Genomic DNA, 26,571 nt, shown 5'->3' with positions numbered 1-26,571 from the left:
GGCTGCTCTTCCAGTCTGTCAGTAAGGCAGCACTGGTACGCCAGAACTTAGCAGTATTCCTTCTCATTCTTGCGGCAGTTGGAAGAACTCCTGCTGTCGTCGTATGATTGTTACACTATTTGTGAGCGATAAATTTCGCCAATAAAAGTAACTCAGCCACGGCGCTAAACAAAACATTGAATCGACAGACTTGGATCACTCTCCCGCAACGCCATAGCCTTAAGCTAGAGGATAGGAGCAGGCTGTTGATGGTCCGATCAAGTTATATTCAGCTAAGTGCCAGGCTTACTGGTGGTGGTGCAGAAAGGGGTTTCCATTTGGTAGGTATATTTGGGAGGAGTCTTCCAATTGGCGTATTTGCTCTATAACCAAGTGAAACCTCACGGGACCAGTGGACTGAAGCTATTTTTAATTAGTTGTTGGGACAATCTTTTGCAGAAGGTCGATTATCCACAACTCCTGAGGCACCCTTCAGCCTATTGCTACGTAGTTATATTCAAAGGAATTCTGCATCCAACCCCTAGTTCTGGAAACTGTACACTGCTAAGCGTTTCCATCTCTGAAAATACTGCAGGGCGATTCAGATAAAATTCCTTACTCTAGTTCGACGCCCTTCAACTGAAAGGCTCGTTTAGCGTATGGATCAATTCCAATACGACCCCACTGCCATGACGGGCAGTCGAACCTCACGCTTGAAAACACTTTTCGTTCTAAAATTCAATATGCATAACGGTAATGTGATCTCTGGCACTGTGTGAGGAGCGCTACCCTCTTTTTCTTTGAAAGTGCTTGCATTGTGAAACGTGGATATCTACACTTCATAAGCTACGTTTGTAACTTAGGGACAGTGACTAAGACGATAGCCTGAAAATCGTAGAGCACAATACGCAGTAATTGTTAACTTAATTATCTTCAAACGGCGCGATTCAAAATTTAACACACCACAATGTGTGTACCCCGCACAGGTGTTTGCCTGAATGATAATATTGGTCTGTTTCGTTGTTGAAGCATAATTTCCTAGTGGTATAAAACGGTCCACAATGAAATTATTGCAAATGTTCACTAAATAAAACCAATGGAAAACGTACCCTAATGCATGTGGATGGATGAGACTGGTAAGCGATGGGAAAGTCCGAGACAGTCTGTCAGAATGGGTCTAATGCATTGACTGAATTGAAGCAGGCTATTCACCGGTATCCCTTTATACTCCAGATGTTAATATCGAAAGCACAATGCAGCAGCGTCCTTAGGGTTTCGTCAATGAACTTCTCACACTGTGTGCCGTATACTTCGCGTTATTTTCCGAAAGCTAATTTGTATTATGGCGGATCACCTATCAAGGGCTCTCGCTTATTATTTCGTGCCTAATTATCCTACGCGCAGCTATTCCCTAATTAGCCGTGAATGATTATTAATTTTAACTACACTGAAGCGTCAGAGAAACTGATATAGGCATGCGTATTCAAATACAGAGAGATGTAAACAGGCAGAATACGGCGCTGCGGTCGGTAACTCTTATATAAGACAACAAGGGTCTGGCGCAGTTGTTAGACCGGTAACTGCTGCTACAATAGCAGGTTGCCCAGATTTGAGTTTGAACTTGGTATTATAGTCGGCGCACGAGCGTTGGGACACATCAATACCGAGGTAGCGATAAAGCGGATTTTCCCGTACGACCATTTCACGAGGGTACCGTGAATATCAGGAATCCGATAAAACGTAAAATCTCCGATGTCACTGCGGCCGGAAAAAGATGCTGCAAGAACGACACCAACGACGACTGAAGAGTCGTTCCGCATGACAGAAATGTAACCTTTCCGCAAATTGCTGCAGATTTCAATGCTGGCCCATCAATAAGTGTCAGCGCGCGAACCAGTCAACGAAACATCATCGATATGGGCTTTCGGAGCCGAAGGATCACTCGTGTAATCTTGATGACTGCGCGATACAAAGCTTTACGCCTCGCCTAGGCCTGTCAGCACCGACATTGGACTGTTGACAACTACAAACATGCTGCCTGGTTGGACAGGTCTCGTTTCAGATTGTATCGAGCGGATGGACGTGTGCGGGTACATAAGACAACTTCATGAATCCATGGACCCTGCATGTCAGCAAGATACTGTTCAAACTGGTGGAGGCTCTGTAATGGTGTGGGGCGTGTGCAGTTCGTTTGTTATGAGACCCCTGATACGTCTAGATACGACTCTCACAGTGAAAAGTACGTAAGCATCCTGCCTGATCATCTGCATCCACTCACGTCCACTGTGCTTTCCGACGGACTTGGGCAATTCCAGCAGGACAGTGAGACATACCACACGCTCAGAACTGCTACAGAGTGGCTCCAGAAACACTCCTATGAGTTTAAATACTTCCGTTGGCCAGCAAACTCCCCACACATGCACATTATTGAGCATGTCTGGGATGCCTTGCAAAGTGCTGTTCAGAAGAGATCTCCACCCCGTCGTACTCTCACGGATTTATGGACAGCCCTGCAGGATTCATGGTGTATGTTCCCTCCAGCACTACTCCAGACCTTAGCCGAATCCATGCCACATCGTGTTGCAGCACGCTCACGGAGGCCCTACACGATATTAGCCAGTTGTACCAGTTTCTTTTGCTCTTCAATGTATACTTCAGTAATATAATTTATAATAGAATGCTACCTTCATTATGGAAAGCTAAAGACAAGATTACAAACAACTGAGTTTTTCAGGTTAGTTTCATAAGCGAGACTCTGTTCGGGACTCAAAGATGGTCGACCCACTGTACAGCCGCTATCGGTGATCGTGCCTTTGGGGGCCAGTTTCTCGATCCACTGGGCAGCCAAGGGAACTTAGTTTTTACAAACGATACGTCAGCGACAATTTTCCGATACCTTAGCATTAACGAATTTTCCGCTCACTGTTATCGTCCAGGTCTTAGCAGTAGTTGTAGCCATCGTGGTTGGTTACCCGTGCGCTGGAGAGTACAATGAATCAAGAAGGGCGTTATAGGCGAACCTGCACAGTGTCTTTGCTAGTTCACGACTTCGTATTAATGTCGCAAAGTTGAATTTAATCTGTCGTGATATTTTCACCATGAGCACTTTTACACTTTCATTTATGTTAAATTTAAAAAGTAGTGAGCAACACAATTTCACCTGAGAGCAAAAATACAACGAAGATAAAATGATAGTACATTATCATCATCATCATTATTACCATCATCACTTTGACAGATGATAGTACATCTATACACCGCAAGAAGCGGAGGATACTTCATGTACACCGTCACTTCAAGCATTTCTTGTTTCGGTAGCAAATCGTGCGAGGAAAGAGCGATTGCTGGTAAGTTTTACGTGTAAGCTCGTGTCTTTGTAACTATACCGTAATGCACAACACATTCTCTGTTTGCGTCTGGCACTATAGTAGGCAGCACTATAGGGAACAACTCGAGGCGTCCTACTCTTATTTCAGTATTCTGCTTCGTTTCTCAGTCCTATTTTGTGCCCGTCCCAGACTGACATCAGTACTCAAGAATCGCGTGAACGAGTCTTTTGATAGGTGCTTCTTTCGCAGGTGGACTAAATCTTGAGGATCTTCCCAAATCTGTCATCTGCGTTTCCTATGATGATATTTCCATAACGATGCTCCCAGATGTTCAATGTGTATGAGTGCTTCCAGTGATTGTTCGGCAACCGTGTAATCAAACAATAATAGGTCATTCCGTCTATTTATGCGCAATTTGTTAAACTGATGTACGTGCGGCGAGGTACATCATAAGGTCACATGTTCAACATTCTTCACCCCCTTTTGAAGTATTTTCCGACTATTGCGGCTCTATGTGTCTTACATTAAATTACGTGCCAGCGGCTTCTACGTCGCTCCGGGGTTTCTTAAACGTTAATAAGAATCATCCTGTTTTTTTTTTAACAGTAGTAGTAGTAGTAGTAGTAGTATAACTTCACTAGGTGGTAATGCAGAACTGTATCGAAGGCCTTCCGAAAAGGAGCGTTTGACTCGGTGCCCGACTGCAGACTCCTAAGGTACGAGCATATGGCATTGGTTCCCAAATATGTGAGTGGCTCGAAGACTTCTTAAGTAATAGAACCCGGTACGTTGTCCTCGATGGTGAGTGTTCATCGGAGGTGAGGGTATCATCTGGAGTGCCCCAGGGGAGTGTGGTAGGTCCGCTGTTGTTTTCTATTTACATAAATGATCTTTTGGGTAGGGTGGATAGCAATGTGTGGCTGTTTGCTGATGATGCTGTGGTGTACGATAAGGAGTCGTCGTTCAGTGACTGGAGGAGGATACAGGATGACTTGGGCAGGATTTGTGATTGGTATAAAGAATGGCAGCCAACTCTAAATATAGATAAATGTAAATTAATGCAGATGAATAGGAAAAGGAATCCTGCAATGTTTGAATACTCCGTTAGTAGTGTAGCGCTTGACAGTCACGTCGATTAAATATTTGGGCGTAACATTGCAGAGCGATATGAAGTGGGACAAACATGTAATGGCAGTTGTGGGGAAGGCGGATAGTCGTCTTCGGTTCATTGGTAGAATTTTGGGAAGATGTGGTTCATCTGTAAATGAGACCGCTTATAAAACACTAATACGACCTATTCTTGAGTACTGCTCGTCCGTTTGGGATCCCTATCAGGTCGGATTGAGGGAGGACATAGAAGCAATTCAGAGGCGGGTTGTTACATTCGTTACTGGTAGGTTTGATAGTAACGCGAGTGTTACGGAAATGCTTCAGGAACTCGGGCGGGAGTCTCTAGAGGAAAGGAGGTTTTCTTTTCGTGAATCGCTACTGAGGAAATTTAGAGGACCAGCATTTGAGTCTGACTGCAGTACAATTTCACTGCCGCCAACTTACATTACGCGGAAAGATCACAAAGATAGAGATTGGAGCTTGTACAGAGGCATATAGGCAGTCATTTTTACCTCGTTCTGTTTGGGAGTGGAACAGGGAGAGAAGATGCTAGTTGTGGTACGAGGTACCCTCCGCCACGCACCGTATGGTGGATTGCGGAGTATGGATGTAGATGTAGATCAAGGAACGTGGTATCTACCGTGGCCCCAGTATCTACTCTCCTGTTAATACCGTGATGCGGCAATTTTCAGAGAATGCTGTGTTCGTTTTTAGGATGAGGATTTTGATGGTATTTTGACAGTTTAAGCGCACGTCCCGGGAGTTCGGTTCAGAACAGCAAAACAATAGAAGGGGCAACTTCGCGACGTGGCACAGTGGCAGTGGCAGTAGGGGACCGCCGGGTGGTTGCGGCTGTGCCGCGCCGCGCCGTGCCACGCTGCGCGAGCGGTCACCCGCTGTCGGTCAAGGAGAGCGCGCTGCGCCGCTCCCCGCGGTCGTTGCCACCTGTCTCCGCTTCGCCTCGCGCTGATTTACAGCGCGCCGGCACGTGACGACATTTCCATCCGCCCTCATTATACACTCGCCTTTCGCCTACTGAATTACACTAGTGCATTCCGTAGCATAGTAATTCTCACTCTCGTAGCGCTGTGTGCCGCGAAAATGGCTTAGTCACTGTGTCTGTAACGTTTGGTATGAACGTATCAGAAGGGCGGTGCGCGAACATTTGCCACGGTTTTACCTGCTCCGAAGGGTTGGGTCCTTAGTATCTCCCCCCCCCCCCCCACCCTCCTCATAGCTGTCGCGCAATAAAGGTACTTACTGAGCCTTTCCGCTCTCTTAACATAGGACCAGAATCTCTCTGGAATTTCCGCCAGATTTCTGGAGAGACTTTCGTTGTGGAAACTATTAAATGCACCTCGCACTGAAATCCGCACCAAATTTCGAGCCTCAGTAAAACTTCGCCAATCTCGGAGATTTTGCGTTCGTCTAAATTATACGTGTCTTTTTCGGTGCTACTGCAGCAGCTTTCTGTCGTGTTTTGTGTACCATGGGGGATCAGTTCCATCTCTTATTAATTTCTTTGGTATGAATCTCTCGAGTGCTGTTTATACTATTTCTTTGAACTTTGCCACAGTTGGTCTTCATTTACATAACTTGGAAGTATTGGAGACTGTCTCTTAGAAAGACGTCAACCGAATTTTTAGCTGCTTTTATAGATAGATATATTTCGCGTTTAGTTTTGGTGAATTTATTTGTTACGGAATTGAGCTTCGCTCGACTTTGTGTTCAGTAATCCCTGTATCCGTCGTGATGCTCAGGATTTAAGAAAATGGCTCTGAGCACTACGGGACTTACAATCTGTGGTCATCAGTCCCATAGAACTTAGAATTACTTAAACCTAACTAGCCTAAGTACATCACACACATCCATGCGCGAGGCAGGATTCTAACCTGCGACCGTAGCGGTCGCGCGGTTCCACACTGAAGCGCCTAGAACCGCTCGGCCAACTCGGCCGGCTGCTCAGGATTATTTGCGGCTAAGAGGTCAAGTGTGTTTTCGTAACCATTTACAATTTTAATGGCCTCATGAACTAATTGTTCAAAATAATTTTAGAAAAGCATTTAGAACAATTACGGAAGTTGTTTTCTATCTACAATAGGGTCTGAAAATGTATTTTTGTCAACATACGGAAGGTAGAGTGAAGTCACTGCCAACTATAGTTGTACGGGTAGTGTACCTATTTGTGACGAGACTCAAGTTTAAAGAAAACTGTTCAGCAACTGATTCACCTGAGACCGGGGTCGGTAAAAGGAGCCACTTATTAAATTAATCCGGTTGTCGAATATAACCTCTGCCCACATTAAGTCACAGGAACTATCTGCTTGAATATCAGTTCTGAGCTGAAACACACATTACATTGTTTTTCCGTAAGTTGTGCTTCTTGTTTCTGTTGTAGTGCAGATCATTACAATTACAGCTTTTCCCTCCAAAACCTAGGGATGCTTTCTCTGTGACCCAGTAAACACCAGAGCTAAACAATGTAGAACAACAACATTACAAGCATAACATTCCGTAGTACTTCATTTCCTTGTTTCTAACATTTTAAAATTGTACGTCGCCTGTAGATGACATCTCAATCATAGATCTTCTTATCTCTGTTTAGTGAACGTATTTTCTGTCATGTTTTGAACATCGTCCCGTTACACTTTATTAACAAATGTTCCGGCCGCAAGGGATATCGTATTTTAGGGAGTAAATTGATATGGAGTATGTCGTTCTTCTGTTCAAACATTCACATTTCCATTTCTTCTTACCTGATTATCTTTTGGGCATGCAGTTCTATTAATTAAAGTAGGCACAAATGCAGTGATCAAAAAGAAATGATTACCGTTCATTCGCATTCTCTTTACATCGTTCCTTTTTTGTTGGTCTCCTGCCGATGGACTGTTTCTATCGTAATTACTAAGCGTGAAAGGAAGCTACCGTACAGACAGAAGGATCTATATTTATACTTCGCAGAACTAACTACATACTGACATAATCGTCGGTATTGCTTTAGTTTCCCAAAAGTTATAATATTTCGATTTCGGAAAAGAAGCTCTGTATTTCGCCAAGATGTCGAATAAGGAAGCCCCTTACGTACTGGTTGTATCGAGTAAGATGTGGAGACGGCGGTGTCAAAGCGGACAGTAGTAGTACGAGGAAGGGCGTCCCTTACCTGAGGGATCGCTACTCAAGCTACCTGGCGAAGCGGCAAGTGTGGCAAATGTCCGGCATTCAGAAGGGCAGCACAAATGCCATGGCTTCCCCCGCAAGTCTGTGTGTTCCCCCATTACGCTTCCTCATGTGAGGTCAAAAGCTGTACTTCAGGATTTTAATATACCGCGTGTGCTGTTATGGTGTCAAAACCTACATTTTTTTTCCATTTTGCATAAAGAACTTATGTCTTAGTTGTGCATGTACCTACTGTGGGTGTGGTGCTGCATTCTTCATATGGACACCATTAACTGTAGTTCTCCCACAGTGCCGCGTGGATCATAAAGTGCTGTTAGCATTTAATATAACTTCTTCGGATGTAGATCGATAATGTCAACGAGGGCAAGACCAGCTACTCGGCTGTGAATGAAATAGTGTTTATTTCAAATTACAAATAGCCTCAAGCAGGAAAATCACTTCTTTCAAGATTCCACATCCGTGTTCTCTTTTCTGTGCATGCCAATCCAGTAAATATTGTTGCATTATCCTACCTTTGATGAGTGAATCAGATAATGTAGTCTTTCTGGTCGAACTACTTTGCTGGGATTATTTGCCGGCGAGACTGAAGGGTATCGGACGCGATGGAGCATTGTCAGTTATTCACTTTCTGCTTCAGAGCAATATGTATCGAAGTCACAGAATGCTGGTAGTAGTCGGATTCTTGGGATGAACATCTTGGTTCGATGACATTTCGGATGTATGGTACACTGGAGTTTCCGTATACCTCTTAAATGACAATGGTGTCCTTTTTTTTTTTTCTTTCTCGGGAATACATTTTTAAGCTGAAAGAATTTTCTCTCTGCCGTCGATTGTGCTCTGATATGACACTTCCTGGCAGTAACAACTCTCTGTTGGACTGGGGCTCCAATCTGGAACTTGAGTGCTACCGACTGAACTATGAGTGTATAGGACTCGGTGGAGCATTTGTGCGCGAAAGGTGGCAAAGGTTACAGGAATGAGTCCAAGTTCAGCACAGGCTGCATATAAAATACTTATTCTACGTCGGTGTTCGGGAGCAAGCCCATTATCAGGAAGCTGGATTGAGGGGTGAGATGGTGGCGTCAGCATAGTTTCTTAAAGTTTATGCAGTCAGCGTTGTTTTCTAGCTTTAGTTTTAGTTATCAGAGATTTTAGAAAATCCCCTTCGGCCTGATTTGGGGAATGACGTGAACAATTCGGATTTTCAGCTCCCTGCAACTTTCGTATCCAAGCTAAAAGCGCTTGCATACCATTAGAGGACAAAACTGAAAATGGAACGCTGAAAGCATAAAGTTCAGCGAACAATGTTTACCCCCCAGAGTACTCTCCTGCTACTTGATTCCTTATTGTGAGGTAGGCCTTGAGCGCCACTTTAAGAATAAGTGTTTCATAAGCAGCTTCATTATGCTTGCCTGGAGAAAGAAAAATCATCACGGACTGTTAGCACTATTCCTGAAAGGAACAACAGAGCAGCCAGCTGCGCCTCGTTGTTTGGAGTCTCACAGCATCGTACGACGGTGGAAGTTTGAGAGGAATAAAAGTGGTGGAAAGTGAAGGAGTGTAGCCGCTGGGAGGGTAGGAATGCGCCGCGCTCTGTAAACAAGGTGGATGGCGGCCGCGCGTGTCCAGGAATTGCTAATGGCCCCACACTGCTGGAGCCGGAGCATTGCCCCCGCGTCCCTGGTGACGTCACCTTGCGGCAGCCGGTCCGCACACGCCTGTCCGCAGGCCGCGTTTTGGTGACTGGGCAGACAAATGTGGCGGTTTGGTTTCACAGTCACGCTAGCCGTAGCAACAGTTTTTCGTGCCACTTGCGGCCAGCAAAATGCCAAGCGCCCCCGTGGCCTTTCGGAGACGGAGTTAAGATCAGAAACGGAGCGGGTACAACTCTAATGTCGAGGGTTGCAAGCATTAGAAACCAAGGAGCCGTTATTACGTCAGTGCTGTACTGACTTCTCTCTTGCTAAGAGTTCCACCAGTACGAAGAGTTAGAAAGATGGCTGTCTTCCTATTCGAAGACTCGTTTCCTCTAGAACCAAAACGCGCAATCTCTCTCTCTCTCTCTCTCTCTCTCTTTGTGTGTGTGTGTGTGTGTGTGTGGGGGGGGGGGGCATATAAATGTAATTGTTACACTTTTCTAATTAGACAGAGATTTAAATAAATTTATAGCAGTCGTCGAAAAAGTTTAGAAACCAAACGGTGTGTGAGATAACAAACTTGGAAACTATATCTATACTAATAATAAGACTGTTAAACTGCCGTACCTTTCTGACTGAACAAGGTAATAAAAAAACCGACTCCCGAACAGACCATGAAGTCCCGCAACGGTACCGACCTGCCGCAGTGTCATCCTCAGCACACCGCTCTGCCGACCGTATGTCAGTTTTCGAGACCGGAGCCGATACTTCTCAATCAAGTACCCCCTCAGTTTGCCTCACAAGGCCTGAGTGCACCTCAATTGCCAACAGCACTTGGCAGACCGGATGGTCACACACATCCGAGTGCTAGCCCAGCCCGACAGCGCATAACATCGGTGACCTGACGGGAAGCGGTGTTACCACTGCGGCAAGGACGTTGGCAATCTCCAAAACTACCAGCGAATTTTCATGGGTTTTTCAGAGGCATCTTGAGTATAGCTTGCGCCAACGTAAAGGCTTTATCTCATCAAAATCGGAATAGAACAAAATTTCTTAATCAAAATTCTACTTCAAATAATTTGGTCAGCTTAATAGCTTAACTCAAGTGACACGTTCATCACGGTGTATAGCACTAATCTGAATACAGTGAAAGGGCTAAAAGACTGAGAACTGTGTTGTTTCAAGAATCCAGTGAAGACCGTGAGACGAGACTTGCTGTGCCTTACACACAACAGGGTTTAAGCCGCTCATTTGAAACTCCTTTCGACAACTAGACATGGCGTAACTCCGCTCGAGAGCATCATGTATCATATCGCTCTTCAAAAACCTTCACTCACAGAGAAAATCGCCTGAGTTTTCATCGTGGTTGCACAGCTGGTTCAGTGTCTTCTTCCATGTTAGTGAAGCAAACGTCCTCTTTGTTCGTGTCCCCAATCATATAACTTCAAACGTTGTTTGCAAAAAAGCCTCACAAGTAAAAAGTAGATCTCATGCATAGTAAGTGTCAGGCACAGCTACAAATAAATACCAAGGCGACGTTGGGCTTCTCAGTCATGAAATAATAAATAATACTGGTTGCACTGTTCCTCAGTTTCGAATGCGTCGTTGATTTCAGGTTATTTGTCTACATTTGTCGCAATATTCTGGTAATTGTTAACACTATTGGTCAGCAATTTAGTAAGAGACAGACCGGATTAAAAAAAAAAAAGTGTATCAGCGTTCAAGACTGTTTGGTTTTATCAAGAACGTACAGAACTTGAGAGTTATGTATATATATCTGTTAAGTCCCATAGTGCTCAGAGCCAGAGATATATATATCAGTCATTAAGTGTACCTATTGTAAATAAACTTATTAATGTCATCTACTTGTAGATTCTGATTGTATTTATTGACTCCCCTCCAGTTCCGATACAACAGACCAACAGCCGGCTAGGATGGGGTCAGTTGGAGACAGTTCTGTCAAGAGTTGAGGCGGCCAATAAAAACAGAAATCTACAAACAGATAACATTAATAAGTTCATTTTCAGTCGGTGCGGCGCAGGGCTGTATACAGTAATAGAACCAAATAGTGTTGAATATGAGTAATGGTTGGTGGTGTCGTACTACGTCATTGTAGTGTTCTCACTACAGACTTCCACACTAATGTAGACACGTCTGATGGTGCCTTAATCTCTGATGATGGGGGAGAAGGGGAAGCGAGCTCTGAGAGCGGCCGCTGGCGGTTGGTTCAGCAGTGCCGCCTCTCGCGTAGCTGTGAACAGCGCGCAGTGTGCGGTCGACCAAGATGCCGCCGGTACAGCTCAGTCTTCATAGTTCAGTCAATGCAACGAAACCTCATTAAGTTAATGCGTAATCCTGGTAAACTAGTAAAAATTGTCAAAAGTTCATCTCTGTACAACAAGAGTAAATTACTATAACTCCCAATACTTAGTAACTTGCAAAATTTTGACACTTGCTTACTTCCATGAAATTTTGAGTTCTCGCCGCCGACACGTGAATTTTACGAGTCCCCCAATACTTAGAAAACTTTCAATAATTTAAACACGCGACTCATAAGCCGCTCATGGACATGTTTCCTCTCTACTAGTTCTCGAAGGTGACTATGATGGGCAAGATGACCGCTGCCTATTTGAGCCTTCTCCTGTTGTTGCGAACATTCACATACATGTATTTCTCATACATTGGAAAAGCTATTTGTCTTACATTGAGCATATGTACAATACATCAGATCAGATCGAAACTGAGTCTGCTAGTGTCCTCAATAATTTGTCCAGTGTAAAAGTTAGTTTACCGTAGTATGCTGTTCTAAATTGGTTAACATATAGAAATAAGTGTATATGGAGACTGATAACTTAGACTATGTTACTATGCCGCCAATAGTAGTATCAGTTGTTTTTTATATTTCAGTAATTGACTTTTCTTATACGTCGGAATACATTTTTCGGCCTATAATTCAAAATATTAGTATATATTCACGAATATTCTAATAGTATGTGTTGACACAGTTCCACGAACTTTACGCATTTAAGTCGTGGTTGCTCCAAAGACTTTCGGAACTGAAAGACGTACTTGGAGCAGAGCCGAAGTGCACTTTACCCGGCAGTGAGCAGGCGGGTGGCGCGCTGCAGACGCATGGCAGCGTCTCGCTAGCAGCATGTGGCCGGCAGGTGAAGCGTGCCTCGTGACGGCCAGTCCTGGCACCCCCGCGCTGGTGTCGCGGCGGAGGGTGCTCAGCAAGCAAGCATCATCTCTCGCACCCTCCACAAGAGGTTCCACTTCGCGAGAAGTGCCTCCTTTCCCAGCTCTCTCTCAAGTGTCTTCCAGAGCTTTCTGCCAGTGCGTGACCGTATATCCGACTGATTATCTTATATTCTTCTTCCAGTTAATCAACATCCTTCTTAATATTGTCGTCGCCTAAAATTCCCACGGCTGGACGACCATACACACATTACTGTGAGCGAAATTCCTTCACTGGGCAAGCTCCGTGTCGCCAGTTACGAACAGATATGTGTTCTGTCCATTTGCGACCCCCCCTGAAATCTCCTTCCACTGCAGTGCGATCTTTTCCACGCATCTCTCGGCAGGAGAACACACCCAAACGCTAATAGGCACTCAAAGCAAGCGTTCTTTCCATTAGCAAACTTCATATCGCGTCTACTTCACGTTCGTATCTAACGCCCCGTAGGTGCATCCAACTGTCCTCCGCTACTTCATCTGATAAGGGGGCCCTTCTAATCTCCTCTCTCTGCCCTCTCAACAGCACAGAAAAAGTGTCTGGCGTACGGTAATGGCTCCGCGGATGCCCCGGTGGGCGGAAGAGAGAACGGCCCGGCCCTCGTCCGTCAGTCGGCGCCGACCTCTGCCCCCAGAAGATTGTAGAGTTACCTTCGGGCCACGCGAGGTGTGTCAAGCTCTGCTCCTTCGTCTGGGTGCACTCACAACCACTGAGATGCAGCTCGCTCCACGTAACACGTATCGCACGACGCACTGGGAGAGTAATTCCGTGTCAGCCGATTTGCATAAAAACATTCTTTTATGTGGATGAAGCAAAGCTACGTACGCCTGTGTTGGTTTCCCAGTAAAACTTGCTGTTTAAAAAAAAATTAAAATCACTGTTTTGAGATTCGTGCCTGTTCTCTGCTGTGCAGTCTTTCTCACTCGAGTCTGAGCAAACTATTCGGTAAGAAAATATTTTTCTGTGTCTTATAGACACACACCAATTGTAGACTGATAACGAACATGTTTTCTTTTCGTCGTGGCCCACAGTTATTGTGATACTTCAAAGTAAAGTAAAACACTCAGCATATTTTGAAAAGTTTACAGTGAAAATTGCAGTCGTTGGCCATTTTATATCTGATGCGCTTTGTGCTAACTCTTACTGCGTACAAAATGTAGCTAACATTTCTAAATTGTTTTTAGCGATTGAAGGAGAGTCATACTCTTTCCATTCTCAAGAAAACACGTGAGATAAATTGTAGGGTGTCCGCGACGAGACTGGCAGCTACGCGCCACACTTGCGGTTTCTGCCCTGCGATACCGAGTGCTGAGGTTCCTCGTGGCCTGCCGATAAAAACCGTAGCTGGAAATGGAAGGAAAACTTAGTGAAGTCAAGTCCCTAGGAATCATGAACATATGACGCTGACTGCACTTCCTTCATTCTACGCTGCCTGGTTCCAGGAAACAATGTCAGCTATATTATTTTGTTCACAACTTTATAGTATTCAATTTATGCGCTCATTTATGTATAAGCTATTCACTTTATAACTGCCGTTTTAGCTGAGCGTACTGGGGATTGTTGACGTGTTCTGCTAGTGATTGTTAGGAGTGACGCGCGCAGAGCGTAGGACCTCCCGTGGCGGAGGACCGGAGGCCGTGTGCCCGGACACTTAGCGCCTAGCGCAGCATCGGTTTTGCTCCTGGTTTCTTTGTGTTTGTTTCTTTACTCACTACCTCATCTCGCCTTGCTATTGGGTGTGCTTTAGATTTGTTAGTTTTGAAGTTAACTATAACTTGTTCATTTTACAATTGCCGACTGGAGAACGCAGAAGTAAAGTTTGCCTATTCGAGGGACCAAAGGCGTCCGACTATACTCCCCACTGTACAATTGACGCATGTTGCTCGGCATTTTACAGTCACGTTATAGTCATCGTACTTTACTACTACTGGGTTTTCTGAGCGTATGCTAAAATTGATCGTAGCGCAAGTATACGTTTTATTTAGTTATTTTTCATTTACTTCGCTTTCTTGCATAAGAATATATAAAAAGCAAAAGTACCGTTGTCTCCTTCATGCGCACCTGCATTTTTCGCCCGCAAACCAAATTTTATTGTCCTAGTGTCGGTTTCGATTGTTTTCCTGTAGACGTGTGTTAATAGAATGTATGTTGTGCTGGACATACAGCACATATAGTTCAGGAACGGTACTACATTTTGATGCAGCGCATCATTGCCGTCGGCTGTTGTAAAATCAACAGGTTATAGTAAACTTCAAAAACTAACAAATCCAAAGGAGACCCAATGGAGAGGCGAGGCGAGGCAATGCGTAAACAAGCAAACACGATAAAAGTAGTAGCGAGACTGGTGCTGCGCTAGGCGCGTTCGGCACCCAAGGGATGGGGGATCTGAGCACACGCCCTGCGGTCCTCCACCACGGGTAAGGCCCCTCTACTTCCATGCTACGTGCCTCTACCCCCTTCCAGGGGAGATCAGTGACTGGGACCAATATCGTCAAGCTCATTACAGTATCATGGTTTTAAATTCAATTAGTAGTCATGGTTCTACAAAATATTATCATATGCTTAGTATATGTGGAGGAATGATGATAAAATCCGTCTACTTATTTTCAATATCGTTTTTGCTTTGCCAATGTACATGTACAAGTTATAGTACAATCTTCAGGGCTTTAGTGGCTATGGAAGAAACATCGTTGTGTTATCAGCACGCCAGAAACGGGTATCTGTGAATTTTTGATAATTTCTATCGTATATACTACCTTTCGGAGTTATGTAATAATGTAATTTTGGGTGCCTGGATTGGACGCTTCGTATTTTTCACCAAGCGTCCTTCTGTTGAAACTTGCTTGCTCATAGTCCACATAAATGATATGCATGCCTACGTCATAACTTGTAACCTTTGCAGATTTTTGAAAAATTTAAATTGTTTCCTGGTATGTGTATCTTCGGCGTCAGATATGGCCTAACGGCCGAAACAACAGATGAAATTACGTTGTAGTCTGGCACCTTGGGAAGAATATATTCATTCAGAACTGTTAGCCTTGCGTGACAAAATAGTTGTTCGTTCTAGTACCAGAGAAACTGAGCTTCTTGAAACATTTCATTGGCTATCCGTTTATGAATTGTTAACGAACAATCAAGCAGACGTTCTTACCATACATTGAATTAGTACCGCTGGCTGGGCTAGCACTTGGATGGGTGACCATCCGGTCTTCCGAGCGCTGTTGGTAAGCCGGGTGCTTTCAGTCCTTACGAGGCAAACTGAGGAGCTACTTGATTAAGAAGTAGCGGCTCCGGTGTCGTAAACTGACATACGGCCGAGAGAGCGGTGTCCTGACCACGTGCCCCTCCATATCAGCATCCAGTGACGCGCGTGGGCTGTGGACGACAGGGCTGCCGGTCGGTACCGTTGGGCCTTCCAAGGCCTGTTCGGACGGAGTTCAGTTAAGTTTAGTTTAGTAATAATTACTCTTGGTCTTCCAAGGCGCTGATGTTTGTGTCCTGCCCAAGCATTGAAGTCTCCATTGCACGAGCCATTGAGCAGCGGGATCGGTGTGATAACGTGGCTGTCTGCGTTGTGTGTTGCAGTTCGACCAGTACGCGCGCACGACGTTCCACCTGGGGCCGACGCCGCACTCGCTGCGGCTGGTGACGGACGGGCAGCTGCCGCTGCGCCAGTGCCTCCACCCGGAGGCCTGCTCCAAGGGCATCGAGCTGCCTTCCTACTACAACTACTTCTTCGACCTCCGCAAGGAGTTCCACACCTTCTACGCCGCCACCAAGGAGATAAATTCCATCAGCGACATGGTGAAATGTATCCTTTACGTCAAGCGTTTCGTTTCTCATACGGGTTTGCCTTACTGTTCAGTTAGCCTTTTAACAAGGGAGATAAGAACGACTCTTGATAAGACAACTTCGATGATACTAGATTTCCATACCTCATACATTTCGATAGCCTTTCACGTCCGTCAGGCAGAGACAAAAAGGGTTTTTCTTTTTTCCCAGCTGTAAAATGAAACCCCAGAATTGTTATAAAGGCAAGTGCCAAACCGAAACATAGTGATAGTATATAAATGAGACAGAAACCAGTTTCAGTATTGTATGGTTATTCTACAAACATCCCAGTGATTTGCTCATTTGCATTGTGTTAAGTTGTGACGGAGTAGAACGATACACGTGGCTTTCTCTCTCTCTTTTTGTGCGGGGAGCAAGGAGAGGGGGGGAGAGGATGGCAGGGCAGAACTGAGTCTGCATAACATGCATTAGAATATATTGCTTCACTGTCTAAAGCGGTAACTAGTCTTGAAACTCGTATGTCCTCTATTATTGTCCCTATGCGCATTTAATGGTTGATCTTCACGACATATCGGCTGAGTAGTTCGTGGTTATTGCCATCAGATTGTTACCGTGAAGTTTTTAACGATTTCTTGCCAAACAAAAAGATGCTCGAGGTGCGATTCTGTTGGAGAATTCAATATTGTGTTGTGGAATCATAGTGGAAAGCCAGTATTTATCAGTGTTTTCAGTATTTCACTTTTATTGTGCCGTTGATAAGTAAAAACACATCATGAATGAGAATTTCTCTCTGCAGCGGAGTGTGCGTTGAGGTCCCGAGTCGAGCCTCGGTCCGGCAAACAGTTTTCATCTGCCAGGACGTTGCGAGCATCCCCTTTTACATATTAGCTCACTACGGAGTAGGCAGTGTGATATCGCCTTCTTTGATCTCCAGCCCCGAATTTATAGCCAGAATGGAACGGTACGCAGTACCGGCTTTCACTAGACGTTGCTCGGCATGTCTCTGGGCGTCATGTTCATGCACTGTACTAGCTTCCTAGGTGACATTCCTGCTCGATTGCTGCGTCTGGTAAAATTACTGTCGTCGTGTGCCATAGAATAGCTCCCCAATCCATTGTCGATATGTGTTCAGAGACAGTAAAATACGTTACAATATTTTTGGCACGTGCCATTTGAGACCTACTTCCACTTGGCAAATCGTGAGAGACCGCGCGGTAGTTAACATTATTGTAGTCGTATTCGTCCAGCCACATTTAGGTTTTCCACGAATCACTAGTTCTTTTCAGCTGAATGCGCACAAGGTTCCTTTCCATAGGCCAAGAACGATATCCTTTCCCCTTGCTTGACCAACTGAGAAGTTGAACAGACTCCAATGACCACGCCGTCGATACTACGTTACAGACCAGCCTTCCTCTGATTAGCGGTTGCCTCCGCATCATTTTTGCAGCCATTTTAGGACTGCACCGCAGTCAACTTCCAGTCGTACAACCAGTAAGGTTAATTTTCAGATGCCATTGCGACGTTAGTACCGCATTCTTATGCTACAGACCAACAATAGCCAAAATCAGTTTGCACGTCTGTTTTTATATGATCGTTGCTATTGAAGTTGGATTAATTTGCAATAGGAAAGGGCATTAAAGAGGATGCAGAAGTTTTCGCTATGACAAGAAGTAATAACTGTACTGCTTGATTAGCGACAGACATCTAATTTCGATACCAAATAGTAGACGAAGGGAAGGAATTCAGCTGCGTATGAAGCAAAGTAACGCATGGCGAACAAAGCAAGAGCAGACTAGCATAGAAAAAAAAACTTACGTCTGAATTTTAGAAATTTCTGGCAATTTGCGTCTGTAGAAATGAATCAAGGTCTATTGGAGAGAAAAAAACGGGGAAATGAGTGTTTCTTGTATGTCGTTACCGTCCGTTGTGGCAGAGCGGTTCCAGGCGCTTCAGTCCGGAACCACGCTGCTACCACGGTCGCAGGTTCGAATCCTGTCTCAGGCGTGGATGTGTGTGATGTTCTTTGGTTGGTTAGGTTTAAGTAGTTCTAAGTTCGAGGGGACTGATGACCTCAGATGCTAAGTCCTATAGTATTTAGAGCCATTTGAACCATTTTGAGGAAGATTAATTCGTAACAGACACTAAGGTGCCTAACTGCTGCGGTGGCGACGGCTGCGTACTGACAAGAGTGAATACAGCCCACGAAGTTGCCTACAAAAGGCAGCGCGAAGTTCAATTATTCTCTCCTCCGAGAGGACCTACGGGCCATAATTTAGAGGTAGCGGTAATCATTTTGTGGTGTCGACCGAAGGCGATCACCACGAGGCAATAATTCAATATTTTGTGTCTCACAACGGCGACTGACTGTTCCAATGACGTTGCTGTGGTGCACGTCACTTTTCCGGCTGTCAAGTATTCCTGACGTAAAGTGAGAATGCGTGCACGGTAGAAGCTGGAACTGATTCTGTATGTTGACAGACTTTAAGAATCCCGTTAACGACTAGAGACACAGCTAGCTATATTGAAATGTGTTGAGAACGGATATTTAGTGTTAAATTCATTGCACATCTTCACTGTTCATGTCGATTTCTGATTGTAAAAAAGCGCCGAGTATGAATGTAATTAGGGTGATGAAAAAATGTTTTCTAGCGAATTTACATTAGATCACTGTGTCACGTGTCAATGTTGGCTTTTAGTGCACACATTGTCACCATGCCGGTCGTGACTCCGCGCATCCCTCCGATACCTTAATGAGTGTTGACAGTAACGCGACTTCAATCAGCGACAGGAAGTTTTCATCGCCATCTGATGCCACTGCAAATCACTGCCTCCAGTACGAGTACAAACAAGTTCTAGGAGAAAGGTGATGCCTACTGCTTGAGGCAGCTTCCGCCCCGAAACGTACGCCACCTCACCGTCTGCGAAGTTGTTTGGCCTCTGACCGCGAGACAGTTGCGCTGAATGGGAGGAGAGGCGGTGAGGAGTGGGGCGGAGAGCAGGTGAAAGGCGGCGGTGAACGGCCTGCCTCCTGCCGCACGCTGCACGCCCCGCCCACACCACGGCCGCTCTCTGCAGCGCCTACAACTCTTCCGCCTGGTCCATTTACGTCGCTTTATCCGCACTACCTCCTTCGAAACAACCAATTACAACACACACACACACTTCCCCTCTTGCATCAGCCACGTACATATATCAATAGGCAGTATCATCGATCGTTACGACTACGACACTTGTGACACAACTAATATCCTGGACCGCCTAAACTCGGAAGCGCTCTGATACCGACTGTGTGAAGTACGACTCGTGCAGCCACTCAGCGATGTATGTTTGTGGCGAGTACTCGCCCACCCGAGCTAGTTGCTCCTCCGCTTTCTACCTCGTATCTGCTGCATCTTCGTAGGTATCATCCCTTCAGTAGCGAAGTAAACAATTAATTGTTAAGAAGGGGGTCAGTCCAGTCGACCAGAATTCAGACAATTTTCTTTCCAGCAAAACAGCGAGTAATTCCATCTGGTTCGCTCAGGAAAGTGCCTACAACAGACCTTTAAGAAGATTATTAATTAGGCATATGTTGTCCTAACAGTGACGATCATCTGAACGACTTCACCGTAAATAACCATAATATTTTTCTTGTTGTTTTCGACAGGTTTGATGCGACCTGTTATGATTTCCTTTCCCGTGCCAATCTAAAGTTGAATATACACCCAAAGAACGTCAGCTCCGCCGTCCTAGTCACAGACGGGCTAACTGAACCGATCGATCGAGCACCTAGTCACCATCAGCCAACAGCGCTACTGTGAAGGGCCGTTATCATATAAGATTGAAGGTCCATCTCCTACAAACACCTGATTTGGAACTTGGAGGAGCTTAAGTTTCGAAGTAGTTAGTTTTTATTATTTTGTACTATCGGAGTTAAGAATAATTTACGCGCCCACTTCATGTCTGGACTTAGTCGTTGCGATTCAAAATGTGCGTTGTTAGAGCACCACATGAGTGAATGAAACGAAGACTTGTGGTGCGCCAGTGGCTTTTTTGGGTGGGGGTAATGCGATCTGACAAAGGCGTGCGCCGCAAGTGAAATTAATCGGCGCAGCCCGCTTTCTCCGATGTGGCCGTCCCGGAGAAGAAAGCTGCTCCAGCTGGAGCACGTTTACCATTTGCAGCCACTGAAGTCTCGTGCGCCATTTCGCTTCAATTTCGCCTCCAGTCATTGAGATCAGACATTTGTCTTCCAACACGTTGTAGAGTACTACTGTCTTCGTTTCTTCGATACGATTACAGGTCCGTCATTTATCCCTAAATGGAAAAATAATTGGTAAGGACAGAACCAACGAGGAGGGAGGGGACGGAAAGCATCGCCCACCCCTAGCAAAAAAAAAACCTCAGCTTTTCAGTGGTGGAGTTTTTATTTAGTGAAAAACGGGCTTCGCTTTCATCTTGCACATCTGTACACCATCCCAACTGCCCAGCAGTTACAACTTAGCAATATTATTGTGTATCTTGCGGTCTATATCCTACGGATCCTGCCACCGTCAGTTATCTTCTAATGTGATACACAATAGGAGCAAGTAAGATACTAACACGACAATAAGCGAGAGACTTTTGTATTGATACATTTTTTCCTGTCTCACAGAGTTATTCCATCTTGTGTCAGGGTCATTATTATGCAATTACTTTTATTTTTACTCCGTGGATCGTTGTAAACTTCGTCGTTTATGTACTCGAATTTTAGTCTATTTTATGTACTGTTTCACAAACGGCGATGAACGAATCTGTGCGACATCCCCTCCCCCCCCCCCCCCTCCCTGAACGGAAAGCTCTAAAAATCATTGGAGAGCAGACCTTATCAGTCTTGCTTGTTAATTTGAATTGACAGGGAATCACACGCTGATTTTAATATTAGAGCAAGCATTCGCACTGTTTATATAGAATGAATGGTGCTCACACTATAGCATAAAATTCTCCAGATATACCCGATGCACTTGGACCTCCTTGCGGTGATCTCAGAGGGCCTTCCTAACTGGGAACAGCGAGGCCTTAGCGCCTTTCAACGTGCCGGAGTTAAGGACGTCTCCAAGCGAAGATAGGCCCAAACAGCCGTCCTTGGCCGCGTCGCCCAGGAGAGGTCAGTGTCCTGTGGAGCGGCGCGTTTGTCGGGCTGGCCATCTCTTCAGGAAGTCGTCTTCCGCCACTGGCTCGGCTCGTGTTGCGGCTGCATTTGTAAGTGTTCGGCATGAGACGCCCAAACGACAGATAACTGCACATCGTTTATTCCTGTTTTTGTAATTTAATGTTTAGTTTACGGTATTACAAAACAGCCCCTTGTCATTTTTCGTTTCGTTAAGTGATAATCTCCTTTTACGTGTAGGTCGCATTACACAGTCAGATACTGCAGCGACGGTCGAGTGCCACATTTGCACCTGATCTGTAGGGTTTTCTGTACTGTAAGCTGCCTGTTCTGATAATCCAACACCTGCCGCCTGTATGTTTTACTATCGGTTGATCAGCAATAGCCTTAATCAATTTTATAGATGAATCATACATCCGACACCTGCTCCCCCACTATCTGCTATTCGGAGTATTCCGAGAACCGTCTCGTTGGGGGTGCCTCGAGAGTAGGTGCTTGCTTCAGTAAGTGGTGTAGCGTGGACAGAACGAACACATGTATGCGGTAGGGTATGAATTTTGCTGGATCTAGTTACCAGTTACGAATGCTGCAACCGACGGAGTCTTACAATGGGAGGGTGTGAGACGTGGGTCACTGATTTTGATCAAGTTTGCCAACGATGTTCTAGACTGAAAATAAAGCGACATCTGCTTGTCTTCCTGCTAGACACTACCTAATTTTCGAAAAAAAAAATCTAGCTCAGAGTTGGTATTTTCAGTACTATACATCGAAAGATCGTCTAAAAACAGTTCTTTTATTTGTGTAATATGGCGTGCAAAGTTAATAATGTTAATGTTATTACCGTTCTTGTGCTTTCATGGTGTATCTTGAGGACCCATCATTCAATGTGTTCAGGAGAGCGAGATCGGTGGCCAAGTCGTTACAGCATTCTCGCAGGGACTCTGTCGTCCTGTGTCGGCTCCGCATCGGCCATACCTACCTGACGCACGGACATCTTTTGCGTCAGGAGGATCTCCCCCCCCCCTTGTGTCAGTTCGGGTCCCGGTTGACAGTCGCCCACCACATTTTGTTGGAGTGTCCCCGACTGCGCACCCTCCGGCAGTCCTTTAATCTCCCGGGCACGTTGCCTTTGGTTTTAAGCGACGATGTCTCCATGGCTGACGACGTTTTAAATTTTATCCGTGGTAGTCCTTTTTATGGTTCCATTTAGCGGGGTCCTGCCCCTTTCTGCGTCTCTTGTCCTCGAGTCTCTCATTGGTTGCAGATTTTAGTGTGTATTCGGATGGTTGACTCTTTCCCTTTTTTCTTTTTGTTCCCATGGTCAGTCAACCAGTCTCCGGCCGTCTTCTTTTCTTCCGTTTCTTTCTGTCCGGTGTTCGTCTGTACTCTTCTTGTCTCTAGCGTTCGCTGCCACATTGGTGTTCTTTCAGTGACTGGGGGGAGGGGCGTCTCCTCCCCCCTTGGGGTTTTACCTGTTCCGTAAATTTTCGTCTCGCCTGTTTTTGGAATGGGGGGACTGATGACCTTAGCTGTTTAGTCCCCCTTAAACATCCCAACAACCACCACCGTTACAGCATTAGACGACCAAATTGTTGGTCTGTGTTCGGTTCTTGGTAGTGGTATCTTTTCATTCGGTATTTTTTTGTGTGTCTGATAATATTCTTAAAATCGTTATTCTTTTCTTTGTGTTTCCTTCAAATAAAACACCTAGAAATGTGATTATTAATCAAATTAGTATATCTTGTAATGTACTGACAGTTATTTTCATCGTGATACGTAGTACAAGACTACAGTTAGTGTGTTATTGCGTAATCTTAACTGAACGCCTGTTCGTGTGCATTATCTCTCCCAATGGGATGAAACTTGCCGTAGAAATAGGCAAATCCCTCCTCCAGCTGTGTCACATCCATTGCGAGGTGAGCCAGCAAGAGAAGTGAATCGGACACTTTACCAATTTCTATGGCAGGAGAGGGCGCTAGGGCACGACGTATAAGGAACAGTACCAACATATAGGAGGAAAGCATGCGTGCTGTCACTGTGATTGCATGGCTCAGCGCCTATTGGACCGCAGTCTTTCTAACACAGTGTGACTGCATAAATGATCCCTAAGATGGAAACCACGCATTTCCGAATCTTTTTTGTTCCGTATCCTCTTACCGGTCAATCCCTAGAAATCGTACACGGTGGAAAAAATCAACCTGAACAAAAACCAGAAGCGTACCGGAACTTCGTCGTAACAGTAGATTTAATTTTGCGATAGCTGAACTGACTGTATAATTGGCAGGTGTTGCGACTAAACACGGCTCAGATCATCCTCTTCATCTTCTCCCTATATTTTCATGAAAGTATTCTGTATTAAACATTCTAGTTTGATTTTGAACAGTAAGTCAGTTGGATTGGCCTTTCCTAGTTTCAAACAATAATGGGCAAACACAAAACCTGAAAGAAAAATAAAATGGTTATATGTTTGTAGAACACGAAAATCTCGTTTCGTACTCTCACGGCCATTGACAATTTCGATAAAATTTTTCGTGTTACAGGCGGTGTCATTACAGAAGCAGTCTTGTCTCCCTGAAGGGTACCCGTGGAAAGACAGTTGAAACGTCGGTTGTACAGTAGTTCGCGTTTCGTAATGAAACTGCCTAACACCCAGTTGTGCAAAGAAAACATGACTTTGATTTCTGTATTAGAAAAGAGATGTTGACTTCTGGAGCTTCCTTCTCGTTGGTGATTTAAATAACGCCAGAATTTATTCTTTCCCGCCGGTAAGAAATATAGGAAAAATCGTTTAGGTACTTCAAATTTTACGTTTTTTGTACATGTGTGTGAAGTTACGAACAATTTGGACAGATGGCAGAGCCCTAGTTAACCATCAAAATAGCGACTAACACAAACAATATGTTGTAATTGAGTTCTTGGTAGCGGATTGAGGAGCGGTGATGAACATTCGTAAACGTTTACAGTCAGTATGTTGTAATGGTTCAGTTGCAGCATTACGTTTGGGCGTTGGGTATTAAAAAAAAAACTGCTACCGATATGGCGAATCGCATTAATGTCATTATTCGTACAGATCGGCGCATCACAACTCGACAACTGCCGTTCACCAATCGGCCAACATTGAAAGTGTGTGTGTGTGTGTGTGTGTGTGTGGGGGGGGGGGGGGGTTAAGGTTATTCGATATTCAAAACTTTGCTAAAGATAGGTTTCATGTATGCTCACAACTGCAATATTTAAAGACAAACTATTTCTCGTAGGGTGAGGCCATTGGCGAGGCTTTCCTGTTACGGACCGTTACAGGTGTCGAAATATAGGCATAACACTTTGAGCTCTCACCAATAGGGAATACATGCTCGTACCTGAACACTGGCTTAAGGTCTTAAACGTGATGGAGCCTATGTAGAAAAGTAGTACATGTGTGAGGGATTACCCAAGAGAAAACTTTTTTTTTTCATTTATTCACATTTTAAACACAAACGTTTTAATTCCCTTCAAAGTACTCTCCACTTGCGCTAATACACTTGTCTAATCTTTTATTCCATTTTCCAAAACATTGTTTAAATTCACCTGTTGGCCCCGTTTTTTTTTTTTTTTTTTTCACCTCAGAAACCTCAGTAAAAAGCTTTCATTTCGGGTGAGTATGGGGGGGAGGGACGGGGGTCATAAAACTTCTGGTGAAGAATAATATAGACAAGGCTGTATGAGCAGGGGTATTATCATAATGGAAAGAACCAGTAACCCAACTACCACATATGAGGCTGCTTCTGTTGCACACTGTTGGACAAGCTTGTCAAAACTTCCAGGTAGAAAGCCTGGTTAATTGTCTGCCCTGCGGAACACTCTCTGAATGGACGCATCGATAAAACACATCAGCGTTATTTTAATGTGTGATTTCATGTGAGAAGCTTTCTATGGGCGAGGCGAATTCGTAAGTCTTTCACTGCCTTGATTGTTGCTTTGATTCAGGATCGTAATCATAGCACAAAGTTGGGTCCCTTGTCACAATTTTTGAAGAAAAAAAAGGAAAAAGGAAATCTTTGTCTCATGTCGCGACTCTTCTTTCAAAGGACAAAATGTTTCCAGGCGACCTTGTTTTTCTCCAGCAGTCAGCAGTCGTGGCACGAATCCAGTCACTCTTTTCATTCTCAAATCATCTTCCACAGTTCCTCTCGACAGCTTCACAATGTCTTCAGTGGTCTGTCGTCGATCTTCGTCGATGCTCTCACGGATGTTTTCAACATTTTCACGTGCTAGGGGTGTGGAAGGACGACCAGAACGAAGTTTGTCATCAACTGAAGTTTCACCATTTTTGAAGCGGGAAAATCACTCCGACACTTTTCCCCTTGGCATCGCCCTTGTACGCTGCTTTCGACAGATCGAGTTTCTGCTCCACTATTTACGGTCAAAAAGCGGCATTTGGTCGCCGCACGCTGTTCACGAAAATAAACCATTGCAAAGACGACAATCACACAAAACAGTTGTCACTATACACCACTAGGCCCGACATCCTTCGGCGACAGCATTCGGCTTGCTGCTGACTCTGTAATGTTCGCTCTGTACGCTCCTAACGGCAAAACGCGGTACTACAAATGTTGAGCCTACCAAGAAAATTAGTTGAGTTCGTGGGACCCTTGTAGAACTGATGTCTGCTAGACTCGTCTTTCTACCTGGAACCGTGGGTACCCAATGTTTCACAGTGAATTTAAAGTTTAACGGCCCACTTTAACTTAGGCATATAGCTTCCCCTCGCGAGGCGTAATGATTTATCGTTTAGCGTCCGCCGCTACCAGAAAGCACCTCACCATATCATCGCTCATTTACAGGTCGTTATTCAGTAGCCTTCAGCAAGTCTGTTCATAGGGCTGTGCTGCACAGACAGTGGGCTGTAGTTCTGTAATTTTAATTAATGTATGCGCATGGTGTCGCACGCTACTCCGAATGCCGTCGGTCATATCATGAGGTAGCCTCTTTCGCCATTTCGGCAGTAGTTGTGCGTAATTATTTAGTGCATTTTGCAGTACTTCCCGCACACACCTCACGTGTGTATTGTAAGCGGCAGCGGGGGCTGTATGATAGAGAGTGACGGTAAATGCCGTTACGCGCAGTTCTGAGAGAGTCGCTCCTCAGTATGTGCGCCACGGACGCCGCCATGACTCAGCCCGCAATATGTTGCCATGCCCTGCGGCT

The 26,571-nt window shown here is 45.0% G+C and overlaps 1 protein-coding gene across 3 annotated transcripts in view; it reads left to right on the top strand.

The window, feature by feature from the left end:
* LOC126277981 (RNA-binding protein fusilli-like) overlaps nucleotides 1–26,571 on the top strand; it is a 442,836-nt gene that overhangs the window by 238,230 nt on the left and 178,035 nt on the right. For all 3 annotated transcript variants that reach the window (XM_049977643.1, XM_049977645.1, XM_049977644.1), the window contains exon 4: nucleotides 16,053–16,278. In XM_049977643.1, coding sequence (XP_049833600.1) covers nucleotides 16,053–16,278 — 226 coding nt within the window. The remainder of the gene's footprint in view (nucleotides 1–16,052; nucleotides 16,279–26,571) is intronic.

This window comes from Schistocerca gregaria, chromosome 6 (assembly GCF_023897955.1).
Source record: "Schistocerca gregaria isolate iqSchGreg1 chromosome 6, iqSchGreg1.2, whole genome shotgun sequence".
Taxonomy (NCBI): domain Eukaryota; kingdom Metazoa; phylum Arthropoda; class Insecta; order Orthoptera; family Acrididae; genus Schistocerca; species Schistocerca gregaria.
This window is presented reverse-complemented; position numbering and strand designations above follow the sequence as displayed.